This window comes from Lactuca virosa, chromosome 6 (genome assembly GCF_052849685.1).
Source record: "Lactuca virosa cultivar CGN04683 chromosome 6, Lactuca_virosa_CGN04683_v6, whole genome shotgun sequence".
In the NCBI taxonomy this organism is placed as follows: Eukaryota; Viridiplantae; Streptophyta; class Magnoliopsida; order Asterales; family Asteraceae; genus Lactuca; species Lactuca virosa.
The window spans coordinates 48,214,455-48,233,274 of NC_136431.1; the positions used below are offsets into that span (position 1 = coordinate 48,214,455).

The window sequence follows — 18,820 nt, forward strand, 5'->3', positions numbered from 1 at the left end:
AAAATTGTCCCCTGTGCCCCCATGAGTTCTAATAAGTTTCATATATTTGTTGAGTTTAGATCCATATATTTCGAGTTTAGATCATATTTTTGTTGGTTCCGCTACGATATGATTGGTCTAATGGTCCTCGAAACCCATCACTCCCTTCCTTTTCACTTTTTTTCTTTGACATATAACACCACGATAGCTAGATGCGACCCATGCTCTATCTCTCTCTCTTGGTTGTTTTTATGTGACCCTGGACACACCAAAATTCGTTTCGTATCTGTCTCTCTATCTATATTGGTGTTGGTCACTCCCTTTCCTTGTCCCTGCTACTAGACGGTCGTGGAAGAAGGTGATTAGGACCCCACTGATCCCTCTTCCCATTTCTCAAGGTAAGAACCCACTCTTGTATACTTACATCCAAACCTCTCTCTTATTCTAATTTTTCTCTTCTCCCTCCCTCTCCTTCTCTCTCTCTCTCTCTCTCTCTCTCTCTCTCTCTCCCTCACTCTATCTCTTGCTTCGACAGCGCACCGCAACTTTCCCTTAAACCCTAATCTACCGTTTATAAAGTTAAGTAGTGGTAACTATCATCTCCTTTTTCAAACATATCTCTGGTTTCAAGTCCGTTTAAAAAAAAACACGAAATCAAGTGTCTTGAAATATGACAAAATACCCTTTGCTTAATTACGGTTAGATAAAGTAAACCCATCTTCTTCAACATATTTAAGTAACTTAACAACTTCTACAAACAAATTTATCAAACTTATGATTGTTTTATAATATGAATCCCATCTAGTATCTCTAGCTCAAATAAGAGAAATCTCCTGTTGCAACACCCTTCATGTCTCAGTTTCACCAATACCATTTTCAGCTTAAACTCTTTCTTTCTGCATCTCTCGTATCATATATTTTCTCTTACAAGAACCACAAATCACAGTGTTGGGATGCGAACCCAATCCCACATCGATAAAAAGAGAAACTATATGCTAGCATATAAGGAATGGGTAATCTCTTCTATCACCAATTGGTTTTAGAAAATGGAACCTCATTGTTCTTCTATGTTGGCATGGTTGGGCTAGTAACGATCCTAACAAATGGTATCAAAGTTATGGTCATAGCCCGGATGATGTGGTCGACACAGGTGGCATAATCTCCAGTAATTCCCGGTCTAACAAAGTTGATCCCGAAGCCTTGTATCCAAAGTCCTTTTGATGGCCCAGGTCAGGCGAGCGTGTCTCGAGAGCATCGGCGGTATGAAAAAGGATTGGATATGATGAACAGTAGTTGAAGGGGAGGCCAAGGGTAGAACTTGGGTTTGATGGGAGGATTGTTGGGATGCAAACCTAATCCCACATCGGTAAGAAGAGAAACTATATGCTAGCATATAAGGCAATAGGTAATCCTTTTTGTCACCAATTGATTTTAGAAAAATGGAACCTCATTGCTCTTCTATGTTGGCATGGTTGAGCTAGTAGCGATCCTAACACATATTAACCACCAAAGCTAGTTGCTCAAAGAGTTCATGGGCACCATCATGATTCTTTGCTACTGCTACAACCACTAGTTGAAGTTGATGTGCAAAACTATGTATATAATGTGCGAAACTATTATCTCTTAATATCAAAGATTTCAAACCGTTGAATGAACCAATCATTATTACTTGATCCATCATGACATTTTCCCCTCATCTATCAATATTAACCAAATGTTCCCATAATGCTTTTTTTAACTCTAAGTGTTTAAGCCTTCGGTTAAAAATACATCTCTTGTGCCTTGGTCTCCTACCATGTCTCCAAACAAGTAGCAACACAAACAATATGCTTTGTTCCTTTTAATGTTATACTCTAACCATGGTAATCCATCAAACCATTCCACACCAAGTGTATTTTTATGGGGTACCCAAATGAGACGGTAAGATATTACTTTTGCAACCTCGCCAAGAACAAAGTGTTTATTGCTTGGAGTTATGAGGTTTTTTTTGGAGAATATTCTCCTGCTAAAAGAAGCAAGTAAGAGCATTGTTAAGTTTGAAGAAATTCAAGAACCACATAATCTAATATATTCTTATAGTTCTAGTGATCAACATATAGAGCCCTCACAAATGGTTGCAAAGGAACCATATGAAACACAAACCATTCATAGAACATGTAAAGTGTCTTAATAGCCGGCTATACATGGATTTCTTGTAACAGTTAAGGAATAAGAGGATCATAATAAACCCACTAACTATTGTATAACAATATTATATCATGTCAGAATGGCTTGAATCCATTAATGTTGAATATTGTGACTGTGTTATTTGGTAAATCGATGTTAAAACATTCTTTTGGAATAATTGTTTTATCAAGGGCATACATATGGTCCAACCAAAATGGTTTATACATCTAAAGCATCCTAATAAAATGTGTAAGGTTAATAGATCCATTTATGGATTGAAGCAATCATATTGGAGTTGGAATCTTGGTTTTGATGAGAAAATAATTTTTTTTACTTTTACTCAAAACCAAACTGAGCCATTTTATCATTAGAGAAAATGGGATAGTCGTCGTTTTCTTGATACTACATGTGAATGACATGCTACTAATTAGAAATGGTATTCTAACCTTGCAAGGCATAAACTCTTACCTTGGAATGCGATTTTATATGAAAGATCTAGGAGGAACAACTTATATCTTAATAATCAAGATCTGACTTATCAATATCCATGAAAGTACATACATTTATAAGTCCTTGAGACGATTCAATATACAAGATTACAAGCGCGGAAATATTTTAATGCAACATCACATTGTTCTGAGAAATTACTAGAGTCCCATCACACCAAGTGAGGTGTGACACATTGTGACATTCGTCAATTTTTTAATGAAACAATTATTATTTCAACACTGTCAGGATGTCAACTTGTGTATATCAAACCATAAGCAAAAGTTAACCGGAATAGTCAACACCTTCAAGTATACTTTAAATCATCACCTGAGACACACATCAAAATTATACATCAGGATGGGAAGCCTAGTGAGACACATAGGGGTTTGACCCATACGTACATACATATCGTTTCGAAGTACTGAACATACAAGAATGCAGTAAAAATCACATAAGATTACATACACATGTTATTACACCCTGTCCCATCCAATTCACCATCCTGTTTAGTTCATAACACGAACTCATCGCTTCGAAGCCACATGGGGGAGACACCCATGACCAGACACGTGATGGTGGATGAACAACTCAGTCCGCCAACCGTCTTAATAATTTAGATCAATGTGTTGGTTCACGTATGACTTATATCAGATGAATGCATATCAAGTCCACAAATATCAACGTGGTTGGAACAAGTACAATTTACAACAAATGCAATTACATTTTGTTCCCGTCACACAGGTAGCTAGCGTGAGCGACAATGGCAATGATATATAGAATATCATACCAACAACATGTTTGCTCCTGTTACAAGTTTATAGTCCGGACCACTAATTAGTCGACACACCTATTACCCATGTTTTTCCTTTTTTTTTTAACAATTGTAGTATGAAATATCAAGCAAAATAGCAATAATAAAACATTTTGTATGCAATCACATAATCAACAAGACACTACATATATTAGGATAATACACATAGCACATATCAAGAAACATAATTTTATAAGGATGTATGATCATAATCTACTTTAATAAATGAAGATCCAATATGCTACATGTCAATCTCTCATTAGTTTTGACACTTGTTATTTTGTAATAATATTTTTGAAATAATTAATATCCACATACAATTTTAAGTTTTTTTTTTAAAAAAATTTTAAAATTAAAAAGTTACATAATACATATATTAAATATAATAAATATGATAGAAAATTGCAATTAATACGTTTCTTCATTCTTTATTTCAAAATTTTATTTAAAAAAATACTTATTGTTTACATTTTGATATTTAATTTTTTTAACCAACCCGTATAATATTCGGGTTTTACCCCTAGTACCTATATATTCACCCTGAATATTAAACATTTGTAACTTTAACTCATCTAGAAACGTCCACATCCTAGACATCCCTTCATGCATTAAACCTCCTATACGATCAATTACATAATAATAAATTCATGGTTTAATTGTATTCGTTTGACTCTTGTGTTCATTCCAGTAAGTTAATATGCAAACCTATATCGACACTAAGTTCAATATAGTTGCGTTCTTAAATATACTCTATTATTTCCATTAAAATCCACCCATAGAAATAATTATATTTTGGTATATGCCACGATATTATTTTTCATTTAATTTTTTTAAACACAACTTAATCTATTTTTCATTTAATTTTATTAACCGCAATTTAAAATAAGTATGCAATACTACTTAAGTCAAAAATCCAAACAAATTAATATATCACTAAGTCTTTTAAGTTTAGTGATTTAATCATATAGTATATAATATTTCTAGAAAAATGTAGCAACCCACTAAGATCTCTTAATTTGTTTGTCGTTTGGTCATATTTTGCCACCTATATGTCACTTAGTTACATAATCTATATCATGGACTAACCCAAATAATAACTAGATAGTTAACCTAAAAGTTATAGGTATAGATATGTAAATGTATATGAATTTGGCAACATAAGTAGGTGTACCTTCTAAAGCCTTTATGGCCACATCTTTGCGACTAAGGTGCACAAACCGGGTTTTTTTGAGAAACTGGTTTGGTTCAAGTCAAGAGAGTCAAAACCGTATTATCAAGAAACAAGTTCGGTTTGCAACCGATTCAAGCTTCCAAAAAGCCGAACCAATAGAATAATAGAAATCGGATCAGATCATATGGAAACCGGTTTGAGAGAAAACTTTTTTTTTGTCTTTTGAAAAATCTTTTTTTTCTTTTGCCCACAAGTAAAACCATTCGTTTTGTTTTTTCTTTTGCCCACAAATAAAACCAATAGAATAATGAATGCTTCCCTCCCAACTCATTCAATAAATTTTCACATCAGTATTTATTTTTTCCGATTCATAACACATGAAAATTATATTTTTCTCAACTCACTAAACTCCATTGCGACATCGTTATTAATTATTAATTAAATTAGAAAATTCAATATAAAGTAAAGCATAACATTTTTTATTTAAAAAAACGTAGACCAAATTAAAAAAAGAAAAATACATGATAATTAAAAAACTATAATTATTAATTAAATTAGATATTTTTTGTGGGTACCAACAAAACGACACTTCTTAGGTATGACTTCAAGTTTATCTTGAGTTTCGCGCCGAACGAAATCTTCACAACCTCAAACATTGATATGATTGAGTGAATGTTTTCGTCCATGATGTGTCTTTGAAACCTTCTTAGTTGGAATAAGATGTAAGATATGAGTTGTTGTTTCAAGTACATAACCCCAAAACGTGACATGGTAATGAAGCCCGACTCATCATAGACCGAACCATGTTCAGCAATGTTTGATTTCTCTTTTGAGCAAAACCATTAAGTCGTGGTGTTTTTAGAGGAGCAAATTATAAAACAATTCCACAATATCTATGATGATCGTTGAACTCGATACTAAAGTATTCTCCTCCCCAGGCGGATTGGAGAACATTTATCATCTTTCCCAATTGATTCTCTATTTCGTTTTGAAACTCTTTGAACTTTTCAAAAAGTTTTTGACTTATGTTTAATCAGGTAAACATAACCATCTCTACTGAAATCATCAGTAAATGTAAAATAGTAGTGATTGTCGTCCCTTGTAGCAGATAAGGATACACACACGTCTGTGTGTATGAGATCCAACAATCTTTCACCTCTTTCACAAGTTCCTGTGAATTGTGACTTAGTCGTCTTGACTAACAAACAAGACTTGCATACATCAGTCGATTTAAGGTTGAATAATTTCAAGATTCCTTCCGACTGGAGCTTGGTCATGCGTTTTTTATTTATATGACAAATGCGACAATGCCATAAGCACGATTTATTTAACATATTAGTAGAATCAGTATTATTGTTAACGTTGCTAATGTTAGAAACACACACAACACTTTCATAAACTCCATTGCAAGGGGGAGTTTTAAACATGAAACAACCATCTTTATAACCTAAAATATCACCATTTTCATTATCAAACGAAAACTGAAAATATTGTTTATACAATATATGGAAATAAATAATGTTTCTAGACATCTCCGAAGAGTAACAACAATTAACTAAATTAATCAAAACTCCACTACTAAGGCCTCCTGGATGCAGATAAGGAAATGATTTGAATTGTGATTAAATCTATTATTTAATTATTTCAAATCTAGCTTTGCCTGCAAGTTATCTAAACTATAAATAAGACCCCTTGGCTCGTTATGTTCGTTCATACCTTTACCCACAAACTTAGGAACGGAATTTCTATCTCTCTCCTCTATATCCTCTTCATTCTTGGGTTTGTAGGGTTTTGGGTACAAACCATTAGAGGCACTAAACTTTTGGTGCTTGTTTTCCAAGTTTTTCAAGAATGATATTGGTGTGATTATTTGCTACAATAATCAAGAGGTATGTAACCCTAATCCTATGTATATTTCGATTATAATAGGTTACCATTAGGGTTCTTGATGTTCATAGTTTATTGCTATCAATAGAGAAAACATAGATCCAAATAGGTTGCATGTGAACTTAAGAGTTAAATATTTTTATGCCTCATGCATAGATTTATAACTTATAAAACCTATCAGAAGTATTATAATTTAAATAATTATCTCCCGCATAACATCATTGACACTACCATTGTTGCATATTTGCTTGAAAGAAGTCAATCAACATATTTATTGGTAGTTTTCGTGCGTCTTTTGATAACTTATTGATGGACTCAACTTTATTTGATGTCATTATATTATACCGAACCACAGGGAAACACCACCTTGTCCATTTGTGGTAACCACATGGAAACACCACCGAACCATAGGGAAACACCACCTTGTCCATCTTCGTTTAGGGCATGACATAGCCTAGCTAAGCTTTCTTTGAAATCAGACTCTCGGTACGCTTTTGCAGCCTCCCAAACAAAATTTCGGTTCTCTCTTGTTTGCCGATTTTTGTTCTCATATTCATCAACAAATGACGACAACAAAGTTCGTGATATGCGCTCGAAAACACAGCTTGAATGGCCATTTCAATTGAATTGGCTCTATCGGATATGATAGCGAAAAAGAGCATGTCCCCAATTCATTCTTTGAGTCTTGATAAAACCATATCCATGAATCCCCACTTTTTGTTTTTCCAACACCAAATGCAATAAGGAGGATTTGGTTATTACCGTCCACGCCCACTGTTAGGAACATCGTGCCTAAGTATTTCCCTTTAAGATGTGTTCCGTCAATTATAATAATAGGACGCATACATGTTTGAAATGCTCGAACTTACCCAATAATTATTTATAGATTACTCATTAAATCGAACACACATGAACCACCAATTAAAACAACTCATTATATAAGAAATATTGTCGCACAACCAATATCCATGAAAAAGTATTCAATTTTTTTTTATCATAACTTGTCTTTATATGTGTAACCATCCCTGGATTCTTCCTCTCCAAATTGTAACAGTATAAAGGAAATCTTTGAAAGATTTTTTCAGGGATCCCTCTCGACAGATTTAAAGCATACATTTTAGCACTTCAGGTATGAAATATGTACAGTAAGACGGTCATTTAAACAATTCGTTGTATCTGTATTCCTGCCGCAACATATTACATGTACAATCAACTAATATTCCCTTCAAGAAGTGACCTGATACCTTTTTGTTGGCTTATGGTGATTGGGAAGAAGCTGTGTGTTTGAGAAAGTGTGGTTCTCCGATAGTTTAACCACTTGAAATGTATCAATATCTTTATCTTATGTTGCCTGTATCCGCCATTTACAATTTTACACAAAGGAAACAACTTCAAACCTGCCTTTTATAGATTTTCTCACTCTCATTTGGAACCCTTCCGTAACACATCTGAATCCTAATTTAAGCTTAAGTTCTTATTTGTTTTTGAAGATACTTCTTCGCATAAGAGGTATAATTATGGGATGTGACACCTTTACATTTTTGTTGAGCTAAATCGGGTAATGGTAAAGGTTCAGCCATACCCGAATGGGTCGTTTGTGTTTCTTCAAAATCAGAAAAATAATAATGAAACTCAGGCCCGGTTTAGAGCATGTGCAAGGTGGGGATTGGAACATGGCCCACAATTTTAAGGGGCCCAACTTTTTAATAGTATGTATAGTTTAGCCCAATTGAAACCTAAAGCGGTCCTACATCATCAGTTCATCCTACGGAGAAGGTTGTGTCGAACAGACGGCAGAAGGCAGCGATCAAGTTGTCGTTCACAAAAAAAAAATAGCGATCGCCGATCAGCGTCCAGGCGTCCAACGACAACAACTCAGCGAAACAACGACATCAACTCAGCAAGACAGAGGTGAGGGGTCGATTATCACTTTATGATTCTTCATTCTTGGTCCAATGGTCCTTTTAATCAGGTAATACCGATACTGTAATAAATTATCAGAAATTGAGGAATGAGGATTATCAGTTTATAACTGTCAATTGGATACTTCAATGTCTGAATGAATTATAGAATAAATAGATTATCAATTTCTCAGATTCATAGAAATTAGTTTAATAGTTTATCACTATGTCATATTATGAGATTGAAATCTAATTGACTGATTCAATCAGATTATAGAATGTTGAATGAATGATTTGAAATAGATTATCAGAAATTGAAATTAACTTATGAGATTATGTTTACTTTTGTGAATCATCATGCCCTTGATTGAAAAACTTTAAAGATGGGTAATATTGATTGTTTTAAATGCTTTTCTGCTAGATGTTTGATATAAATGGGTGCTTGTCGGTGGTTCAAGGGGTTAATCCACATGAAAAGAAAGAAAAAAATAAGACCCAAAAAATGGAGGTAATTTTAATTCCTTCTCTGACTTTTAAGGTCAAACTAAACACTCCCTAATTTCAAAATTAACACAGTTTACATCTTTACTTTGATACTGCTACATATCTAACTTCAAAAACTCATTACCAATTTGAGAACTTTTATCTAAATTACCATAAATTTTAGAATATTTCATAAGCATTTTGAAGTTGAACATCGTATGTTTGACCTTAAAAAGTCAAAACAGGATACCAAAATTACAAACGACAGAAAGGGCTCCTTTCGGGTTATTGAACGAAGCACATGAATTTTTTTTTTTGCAGCAATTTGAATCCAAACTGCATATTGGGCACATAGAGTATAAATATAAATATAAATATAAATTCTTATACTTTTTATACTAAGAATATTATATTTTCATGTACTAAAATTCCATTTTTTGAAACAAAAACAGGAAAGAAAAGCTTTACGTTGCTTAAAAGGAACCTCAAGACTGCGTTCATTGATTTGAGCCTATTGCTCTAACAAAACAATATTTTAATTCGTTACATGTTAGGGTTAGGGGCCTTTTTTTTCCCGGCTCGTCCCGGGCATTTGAATCCTCAGGACCGGCCCTGATGAAACTTTTCCTCTTGTGGTTTTCAGAGTTTTAGGGGCTCAGTTTCCTCCTCTTCACCTTCAGTATCATCCCCATCAAATTCAGTAAAATTACGAAAATGTTCAAATGGCTCTCCATGTGGAATTATATTACTATCATCAACCAACGATATTAGTTTTTCTGCGTCATTTGCAGATTCATCAACATCATCTACTGGAGAAGCATGATCAACAACCTTACCTTTATACCTAAAATCACCCCCATCTATAGGGTCATTGTAAGAAAAACATGTTTGTTGTCATAAATATATAAATTACAAATTTGGTTACTTCCAACACCGGAAGACTCATTGCCACCATAACGATTTTCACTAGAAAATCGATGAATACCACTTTCCATAACACTATTAACAACATACAAATGTACTGTGTTAGAAGGCATATTAGTAGCAAAACTAAGAAAATATCTGACATCATGGTCGTCGAGAAACTGCATAACTATATTTTATCCAGGACATTGAAAAGATAGACGTATTTGATTAGTGTATAACTTGGACTTGGAAACAACCAACATAATTAACCCAACAAAGTTGATATTATTGTTTATATCTACACCAAAGCATGTATAGTTTGGAGCAATATATACTGTATAGATCCCTTGATACGCTGTCATTGCCCTCCATTGGAAACTGACACTCGAAAAATATATGTGTACATACTCATTTTTTTAGATTCGAAAAATATCAAAGAATGTTGATTGTGGACAAATTGAGGAACAAATAGACAAATATATACCGCATGTAGCTTGTGGATGAACAAATAACATACAAGTACCCTAATTTTACTACTTCAGAACAGTAGTCTGTAATGTCCATACATTCAAGATTTAAGTCTAAAATACACTTTTCTAGTCCGCAACGTATAAGTGTCAGATTCCGACCCCAAATCCTACCAACCACCACTGAATAAACATAAATACTCCGAAATATCATATTCTAGAAGATATAGTCCCGAATCCATTGTGTCAGTCCGGAACGTACAATTATCAGATTTCAGACCCGACACCTTCCCCCAAGTCCAGAATGAGGGTAACTACTCCATAATACGATATTCCGGAGAAAATGGTTATTTTTCAAAAACAATTTTAAAGTAATCTCTAAATATTATTAAAAGAGAAACCTTATTACATCATCTTAAATAATCTAGACCCTTGATTGTATTTCAATATTATTTTTTCCACCCTTAGATCAAATTGCTGACATCATCTTCCCCATATGGAATGTATTTAATTCCAATAAATGCTTTTCAATCGTCAAACAATAACTTACATTCGTTGAAATGAAATGTATTTAATTCCAATAAAAGTTTTCCATAATTTAAATCTTGAATTTCCGGTTATGAAGATTTTAATATGGTCAATTTTAAAAGCATATTACTAACAAACCATTTCAATCAAGGAATTAGTATCAACCATTCATATAAATCCGTTTATATTAGTAAACAATTCATATAAAATCTATTTTTTTTAGGAAATCATTAATACCAAAAAATCATATTCAAATTATCACATACATATACGATTCATCCTTGAATCCGCGGGTCACACTTATTTTCAATCGTTTCTTTTCTTCAAACCTTCTCCTACAACATCATTCTTGTTGCTTATAACTTCCATCATCATTCTATGCTTCAAACATTCGCTTTTGTGCACTAGAAGGTCAGTACCTTCCTTAGATTTTTATATTTTTTCGATTATTTTTTTGCTCATATATCAAATATATGTATTCATATATTTTGATTTCTTTGTCACAAATTATATGAAATCAATTAACTACTTTTCTGAAACTTTTCAAATAAACAGGAAAAGATATTACGTACCTTTAACAAAACAGAAATTAACTATCTTGGGAACTGACATTAATTACGAAAATGTTACTTTTATATATTAGAGATGATTATGATTTTTTTTTTAAAATTTTTATGTCATAAGAATCCGGTTAATTTTAGCATGATTTTAAAATATCATTGAAATTATTATGTTTTTGTATATCATACCAACCTACTTTTTTATCTTTATATAGTAACAATAAAATTTATAAATTTACACAACAAATATACATATTTCGAATTTTGTAATATTATTATACCTTACAAAATACAACTCCCTCCAAAATAATTTTCGGCAGTAATTTCGTCCATAATTTCACCAAATTTAAATTTGTATTTTCTTTATATAAATTTTTTTAATGATCCTGATTTTTTTCCTCCAAAAGTATATCAAACATTTACGTCTTAGATAATGCTGTCCCGTTATAATTATTACTTTCCAAAAATATATCCATGAGGAATTTGATTTAATGAAGGAAGTAAATGTTAATGAAAATGAGATATATATTCCACAATTATTACACGGGTTTATTAAAAAAAATTAATATCAAGGTGTAAACATTAAACATTTTTAAAGTGAAATTTCAGAATACATACAAACGATGATGTTGTACAATGAAATATAAAATTGAATAGACTGGAATAAAAAACTATTAAGATAGTCAATCTTGAAAATAACATAGTTATGAAAAATTATAAAGTAAGATAAAAATTATAAGATATTAGGAGATTTGTAAAAAATACAATTAGTAAAAGTGTTACGGTTATTAGAAAAAAATAAGACCGTTAACATTAGTAAAAATAGAATATATAAACTAAATTATCACAATAGTAATGAAATGTCATTATTTGATATTTCATATAATTGAAAGATATACAAAATTACATTGATGATATACTAAAATTATTCAAAATTGCGCCAAAACTAATGCAAAGTTTTTTGCGAACACCAAGTAAATCAGAACAAACATAAAGCTAGCACTTATATTCATAATCAATATAAAATAAACCAATGATGATTTAGAAAAGAATCTCCATTGATGATATACTAAAATTAAATCTATATAACATTTTACATTCTATAAATTATTTTATATGACTTTATTTGAATAAATGAAATAGCTGTCAATATTTAATGCAATGGAAAAAATGGTTGTCAATATATGTTTAAATTAGGTAAATTTATTATGGAAGGAACGTCTAATTAAAATGCTTATAATTATATAACAATATTATAACTATATAAGACCAGGAAGGTCGTTCAACTAATAAAACAAAAAATGTTGTCTACAAAGAGGTCCTTCAATGATTATAGATATTTATCGTTTTCAATGTATTTTCTACACATTTCAATAATATTAATAACCATATATTTTTTTATAATCATTATGTAATATCTGTAGTCAATTATATGTTTTTTATGCGTTTCCCGCGTTTAACGCGGGCTATAATCTAGTTAGTTTTATTAATAGATAGATTAATCAATTTCCCTTATTATTTTCTTAATTAATTATTTATAAAATTCACTAATGTGTGACTATTGCAACTTGTCATCGGAATAAATTACTTTATACTTGATGGTCGCCACGAGAGGTATCGACGTATCGTCGATTTAGAAGTCTTTGGAGAGGCTTTGCAAGACACTGCAACCGGTTGTCGTCTCCGAATACTGTATGTTCATCAGATCTCGTCATTCTAGCCTTCTCTGCTGTATAATCGTTGTTTAATTCCTTCACACACTGTCTCTATCTGCGATTTACATAAAAGGGAATCGGTTTTTGTGAATCATATTTTTGCTATTCTGGTTGATTCCAAATTAATTGTTAAATGTATTACTCTTTGGCTCTATACCGAAAAATCGATAATTGTAGCAGATAACAATTAGTAAGTAATGCAAAAGAATTTATTTAAATCTAATCAAAGTTTCTTTTTTGTTTGTTACAGAGAGATTTGAATCAGGGAAGATACCTTTTGGGTAACATGATCTCGCAGTTCTTCGTATTATCGCAGAGAGGAGATAACATCGTTTTCCGTGATTGTGAGTTCTCGCTGTCAATGCGTGCATGTGTTTGTGTTAGATTTCATATAATCGATGTAATTGGGAAAAATTATGCTACTCTATCATTCTTAGCTGCTTGCAATTATGAACAACAGGAATAATGACCTAACCTAATTTTCACAATTCAGTGAATCCATCAAGGAATACCTCCATTACGAGACCCAATTTTCAGTTGAAAAGTTTTTTAGGTTAAGGATGATGCTTTTGGGGATTGGCATCTCAATTTTGAGTTCAATTCACATACAGATGGCTTAAAAGCTCTCATTTTTCGATTCATCAAGCTCAATTGCTTGTTGATTTTAGGCATTTGAGATGTTAGGCATCCAATTAATGATCAATTCACACATTCTGTATCCAATAGGCACACAAAAACAAATACAATGGTTAGGAGTTCATTCCACTTCTTTCTGATCCCTAAACATGTGAATTTAAAGGCTCTCTGTTCAATTCTTTTTGAAGGATCATCTTGATTGGCAAGTTGTGCATGCTGAGGGATTTCAATGTAGCTATAAAAGTGGAGTTAGATGAACTACAAATGAAAACATAGACTCATTAGGGATTTCAATCTGTCTAAAAGCGTAGTTAGTCTATCTATAGCTTGTATACATGCACTTTCAATCTTCAGTTGATAGTTTCAGTTAAAGCTCTTAACAATTTGCTTCTTCATATATCTTTTCCTCTTGCTTTTTCCATTGATTCAGATCGTGGAGATGTTCAAAAAGGAAGTGCGGAGATATTTTTCCGTAAAGTAAAGTTCTGGAAAGAAGATGGTGAAACCGAGGCTCCACCTGTCTTTGTAGGTACCTTCTAAAGTGTTCTTGCTTCTCATCATTAAGTTGCTATATACTTATCTATACATTCTCTGTTTTCTGCATCTTTTGTCATTACTTGTTTTACTGATGATGTGATATGTACATGTTTTTGATTTGTTATGATAGAATGTGGATGGAGTGAACTACTTTCATGTAAAGGTGGTTGGATTGCTGTTTGTTGCAACCACTAGAGCAAATGTGTCACCTTCTCTTGTGTTAGAGCTTCTACAAAGAATAGCACGTGTCACAAAAGATTACCTTGGCATCCTCAATGAAGATTCCATACGAAAAAACTTTGTCCTTGTGTATGAATTACTTGATGAAGTTATTGTAAGTCTTTTTCAATTTTCATCTATTCTACTCATTTCAAGTCTTTTCATCTATTTTACTATCTACTTATTTTATTTGAACTCAGGATTTTGGTTATGTGCAAACAACATCAACTGAAGTTCTAAAGTCATCTGTATTTAATGAGCCAATCATGGTTGATTCAGCACATATGCCACCTCTTGGTCCTGCTGCCCTCTTTATGGTATATACTTATAACTTAATTAAGTTATTATCTTTATGAAATTTGAATTTGTTTTTTTTTTTTTTTTATTTTTAACTTTTGATGTTTGATGAATGTAGCAAGGGAACAAAAGAATGCCAGGGACAGCTGTCACGAAATCAGTTGTGGCTAATGAACCTGGGGGTAGGAAAAGGGAAGAAATTTTTGTGGATATAATTGAAAAAATTAGTGTTACATTCAGCTCAAGTGGATATATTCTAACTTCTGAGATCGATGGCACTATTCAAATGAAAAGTTATCTTTCTGGGAATCCTGAAATCCGATTGGCTCTTAATGAGGATCTGAATATAGGAAGAGGTGGCAGATCAGTATATGGTATAATAATATAATAATATTCAATTTTCCAAAACTAAAGTATATATATATTTTTAATATATTCTTGTAATTTGAATACAGACTATGGTGGTTCTAGTGGATCAGGAGCAGTTATATTGGATGATTGCAATTTCCATGAATCTGTGCATCTTGATAGTTTTGATGTGGATAGAACTTTGACTCTTGTAAGTAATTTTAATAAATTTTATCTTTTTTTTTTTTTTTTTTTTTAAATAAAACACCTAACTTATATTTTTTTGGTTTAAATTTAGGTGCCTCCTGATGGTGAATTTCCTGTCATGAATTATCGTATGACTCAAGAATATAAGCCACCTTTCCGTATTAACACTTTAATTGAAGAAGCGGGATCACTTAAGGTAGATATTTTATTTATTTTATTACAGATTAATATATTATACATGATGAATTTTTTTTTTTATAAGGCTGAGGTGATTTTGAAAATACGAGCTGAGTTTCCTCAAAATATCACTGCAAATACAGTTGTGGTTCAGATGCCACTGCCAACTTACACATCCAGGTACTTTATTAGTTATGTACAAATTTCATTTCATAATCTTAATTAATATTTAATAAATAATAATATCCTCACGCTATTTTTTTTTTTTTTTTTTTGATATTTTTTAGAGTTAGTTTTGAGTTGGAACCCGGAGCAGTTGGACAGATGACTGATTTCAAAGAGCCAAATAAGAAACTCGAGTGGGGGTTAAAAAAGGTATTTCACTTCACATCCTCCTCATGTTCTAATCTTAAGACCAATTATTTAAATTGAATGGAGTTACTTATTATATCATCACAAAATTTCATTCCAGATTGTTGGTGGATCCGAACACACACTTCGTGCAAAACTAACATTTTCACATGAATCACATGGTATGTGATTTCTAAAACCTTAATAAAAACTTTTAAATAACCATATAATAAATAGTATTAAACGTTTTCTTTTGCAAAAATAGGTAACCTAACAAAAGAAGCTGGTCCAGTCAGCATGACCTTCACCATACCAATGTACAACTGCTCAAGACTCCAGGTAAATAAAATAAAAAAGTTAAATTAAAGAGTTTCAACTTTCAACTTATATTTTAATCCATTTCTTATCTTGTAGGTGAAATACTTGCAAATTGCAAAGAAGTCAAAAACTTATAATCCATATCGATGGGTGAGATATGTTACACAAGCTAATTCATATGTTGCGCGTATATGATGTGTCTCCTTGTCTCTCTTACACTTTTCATGTTTGTGTAACAATAAATATTTCTTTTTTAATGTTGAGACTTTTAAATTACTTCTAAAATCTTCAACCTACTATATGTTTTTGATAAAAATATCTTCTAGAAAGTATATTATTTTTATACATATGTTGCACGTGCGAATTGAGTATGTGGTTCTAAAGAAATTGAGTGGGAATTGTATGTATGTTCAATTTTGGGGTGCCTCTCCACTTGAATAAAAATAAGTGCTATATATTGAAACGCACTCACTCGATATAAGTGGTTGTATGAATTAAGATTTGCACATCATAGACAACTATTAATAATGTATGGACACCTTGTATTTACATGGTACAAACACTTGTCGAATAAAGCATTTGAAATGATATAAAAAATTGGGTTCAATTTCATAAAAAATACTATGCTTCCACAAAATAAGTTAAAGCTGGTAACTGGAAGATTTAGATTTTGTTTGTATACGAGTGTTCGGTAAAAATAACTGAAAACTTCTAAAATATGTAAAATTACATAAAATGACTTATCTAAAATCCGTAGAGAAAGTAATTAAGTCGATTTGTAGAATTATAAAAATATTTTTTTTAATGCTATATAAAGTAGCTTTTGGATTTAGAGTATTGTTTTAGTTAAAAGCTAGAAGCTCCTATTGGTAAAAAAAAAATTCAAAGTACTTTTTTAAAAGAGAAATTTAAATATCTTCTATATTTTATGTCTACAAATATTCCTACCCATTAAAATTATGACAAGTATTATCATTCCATCATTAAATTTAATTTTATTTGATATATTCCTAATATACCCTTAATGAAATAGTTAACAAAATATGGAATTATGACACTTATCATAATTTTAGTAGGTATGAATATTTGTAGGTATAAAATGTAGGAGACAATTTAATTATCAAAAGATATTTTTGATTTTTTTATTAATTATCCCAAAAACTGCGTGTCAAACACGTCATATAATTTAGTATTTTTTTTATTAATTATCAAAAGATATTTTTGTTTTTTTAAGGGATGATCATTATTTGATTTGAAATTTAATAAACCAAAACAAAACCTAATTCAACCAAACCAAATTTCAAATTTGGTTTCAGACATAACAAGAAGAATATGGTTTATGGTTTGAGTAAAAATTAATAAAAAAATATAAAACATATTTTCATATCTCATATTTAAATGACATTGACTTTCAAAATTCTAAAATCACAAAAGTTTTCTCTTTTAACCTTATTATTCACATCTTTGGTTATTAGTATTAAACTTTATATTTGATATTTGAAACTTTACATATTTATATTTGAAAATTTGAATTTTATGCTTGGAAATTTAAACTTTTGAATTTTGTTTTTAACCTTAAAATTTGTTCTTGGTTTTCATGCTAATTGTAATTTGGTTTTTGATTTTGTATGGATTTGCCCTGATTTCAGTATTTGGTTTGTACCCAAAAATATTTCAAACCAAAGTAATTAAACCAAAAAAAAACCTGAAAAGGTGAAGGTTTCCGAGTTATAATTTAAAAAAAAAAAAATCATTGAAAGAGTATTTTTGTGGCTGAAGTTGTACTCTTTATTAAAGAAATTCAAAGTATCAATGGTCGAATAAAAAAAGAAATTTCGTTTGGTTAAATCGATGATTTTTCTTCAAACTATAATGGGTTTTATTGATTTTAATGTTTTATGTAATGATTTAGAAAAAAAAAATGAAAACTCAATTCTTAAATCAGATAAATATTCTTCTGTTGATTAAACCAAAAAAATTACAGATTATAATAGCTTTTATGAAATTTGGCCTTAAATAATTCATTGATGCCTATGGATATCATCGGCGTACTCTAGACATAAAGACGCTGATATTTTATATAAGACGACAAAAATGAAAAGTCTATGAATTGAATTATTGAACATTAGAAACTAAAGATGCATGGGGTATGAATTTATATGATTAAAAACGGGAATTATATTTATGTATTTTTTTAGTTAGGATCACGTTTGGTATATAACATATAGTCTTAGAATATTGATTTTAAAAGCGTGTCTTTATTCTTTGAAACAACAAATGGACTAAAATACATTTTTCACATGCATTTTCTCTAGAAAAAAAATACTATGTATATACTTAAGCATTGTATTTTACTCTATCCTTAGGGTGGATGTTGGTTGAGGTTGAGCAGTTTTTTTGGAAGCTTTGCTCCCACTCTCTTTTCTCTACCATATATATATATATATATATATATATATATATATATATATATATATATATATATATATATATATATATATATATATATATATATATATATATATATATATATATATATATGAGCGTTCAATCGAGAACATTTTTCCCTCGAGAACATTTGAGAACAAAAGTTACATTTTAATTTTCCAAGGTGGCATAATTGTAAATAACTTAACAATTGGTTCCAATATATCACGTTTAAAAAAT

General features: G+C 31.0%; 1 protein-coding gene across 1 annotated transcript; it reads left to right on the forward strand.

Annotated features, from left to right (window-relative positions):
* Positions 1-12,929: 12,929 nt before the first annotated feature.
* Positions 12,930-16,498, forward strand: LOC145121107 (Clathrin adaptor complexes medium subunit family protein). The gene is made up of 13 exons (XM_079056890.1): positions 12,930-13,040; positions 13,314-13,407; positions 14,130-14,224; positions 14,367-14,570; positions 14,656-14,772; positions 14,871-15,126; positions 15,208-15,311; positions 15,399-15,503; positions 15,570-15,664; positions 15,772-15,859; positions 15,957-16,017; positions 16,101-16,174; positions 16,250-16,498. The coding sequence occupies exons 2-13, from the start codon at positions 13,350-13,352 to the stop codon at positions 16,346-16,348; spliced, it is 1,356 nt and encodes a 451-aa protein (XP_078913016.1). The 5' UTR covers positions 12,930-13,040; positions 13,314-13,349; the 3' UTR covers positions 16,349-16,498.
* Positions 16,499-18,820: the final 2,322 nt, after the last annotated feature.

Excerpts from the sequence above, each read along its gene's own strand:
- LOC145121107 (XM_079056890.1), top strand. The coding sequence starts at position 13,350 with ATGATCTCGCAGTTCTTCGTATTATCGCAGAGAGGAGATAACATCGTT. Across the intron at positions 15,860-15,956 it reads TCGAGTGGGGGTTAAAAAAG|ATTGTTGGTGGATCCGAACA; the intron begins GTATTTCACTTC and ends ATTTCATTCCAG. Across the intron at positions 16,018-16,100 it reads ATTTTCACATGAATCACATG|GTAACCTAACAAAAGAAGCT; the intron begins GTATGTGATTTC and ends TTGCAAAAATAG.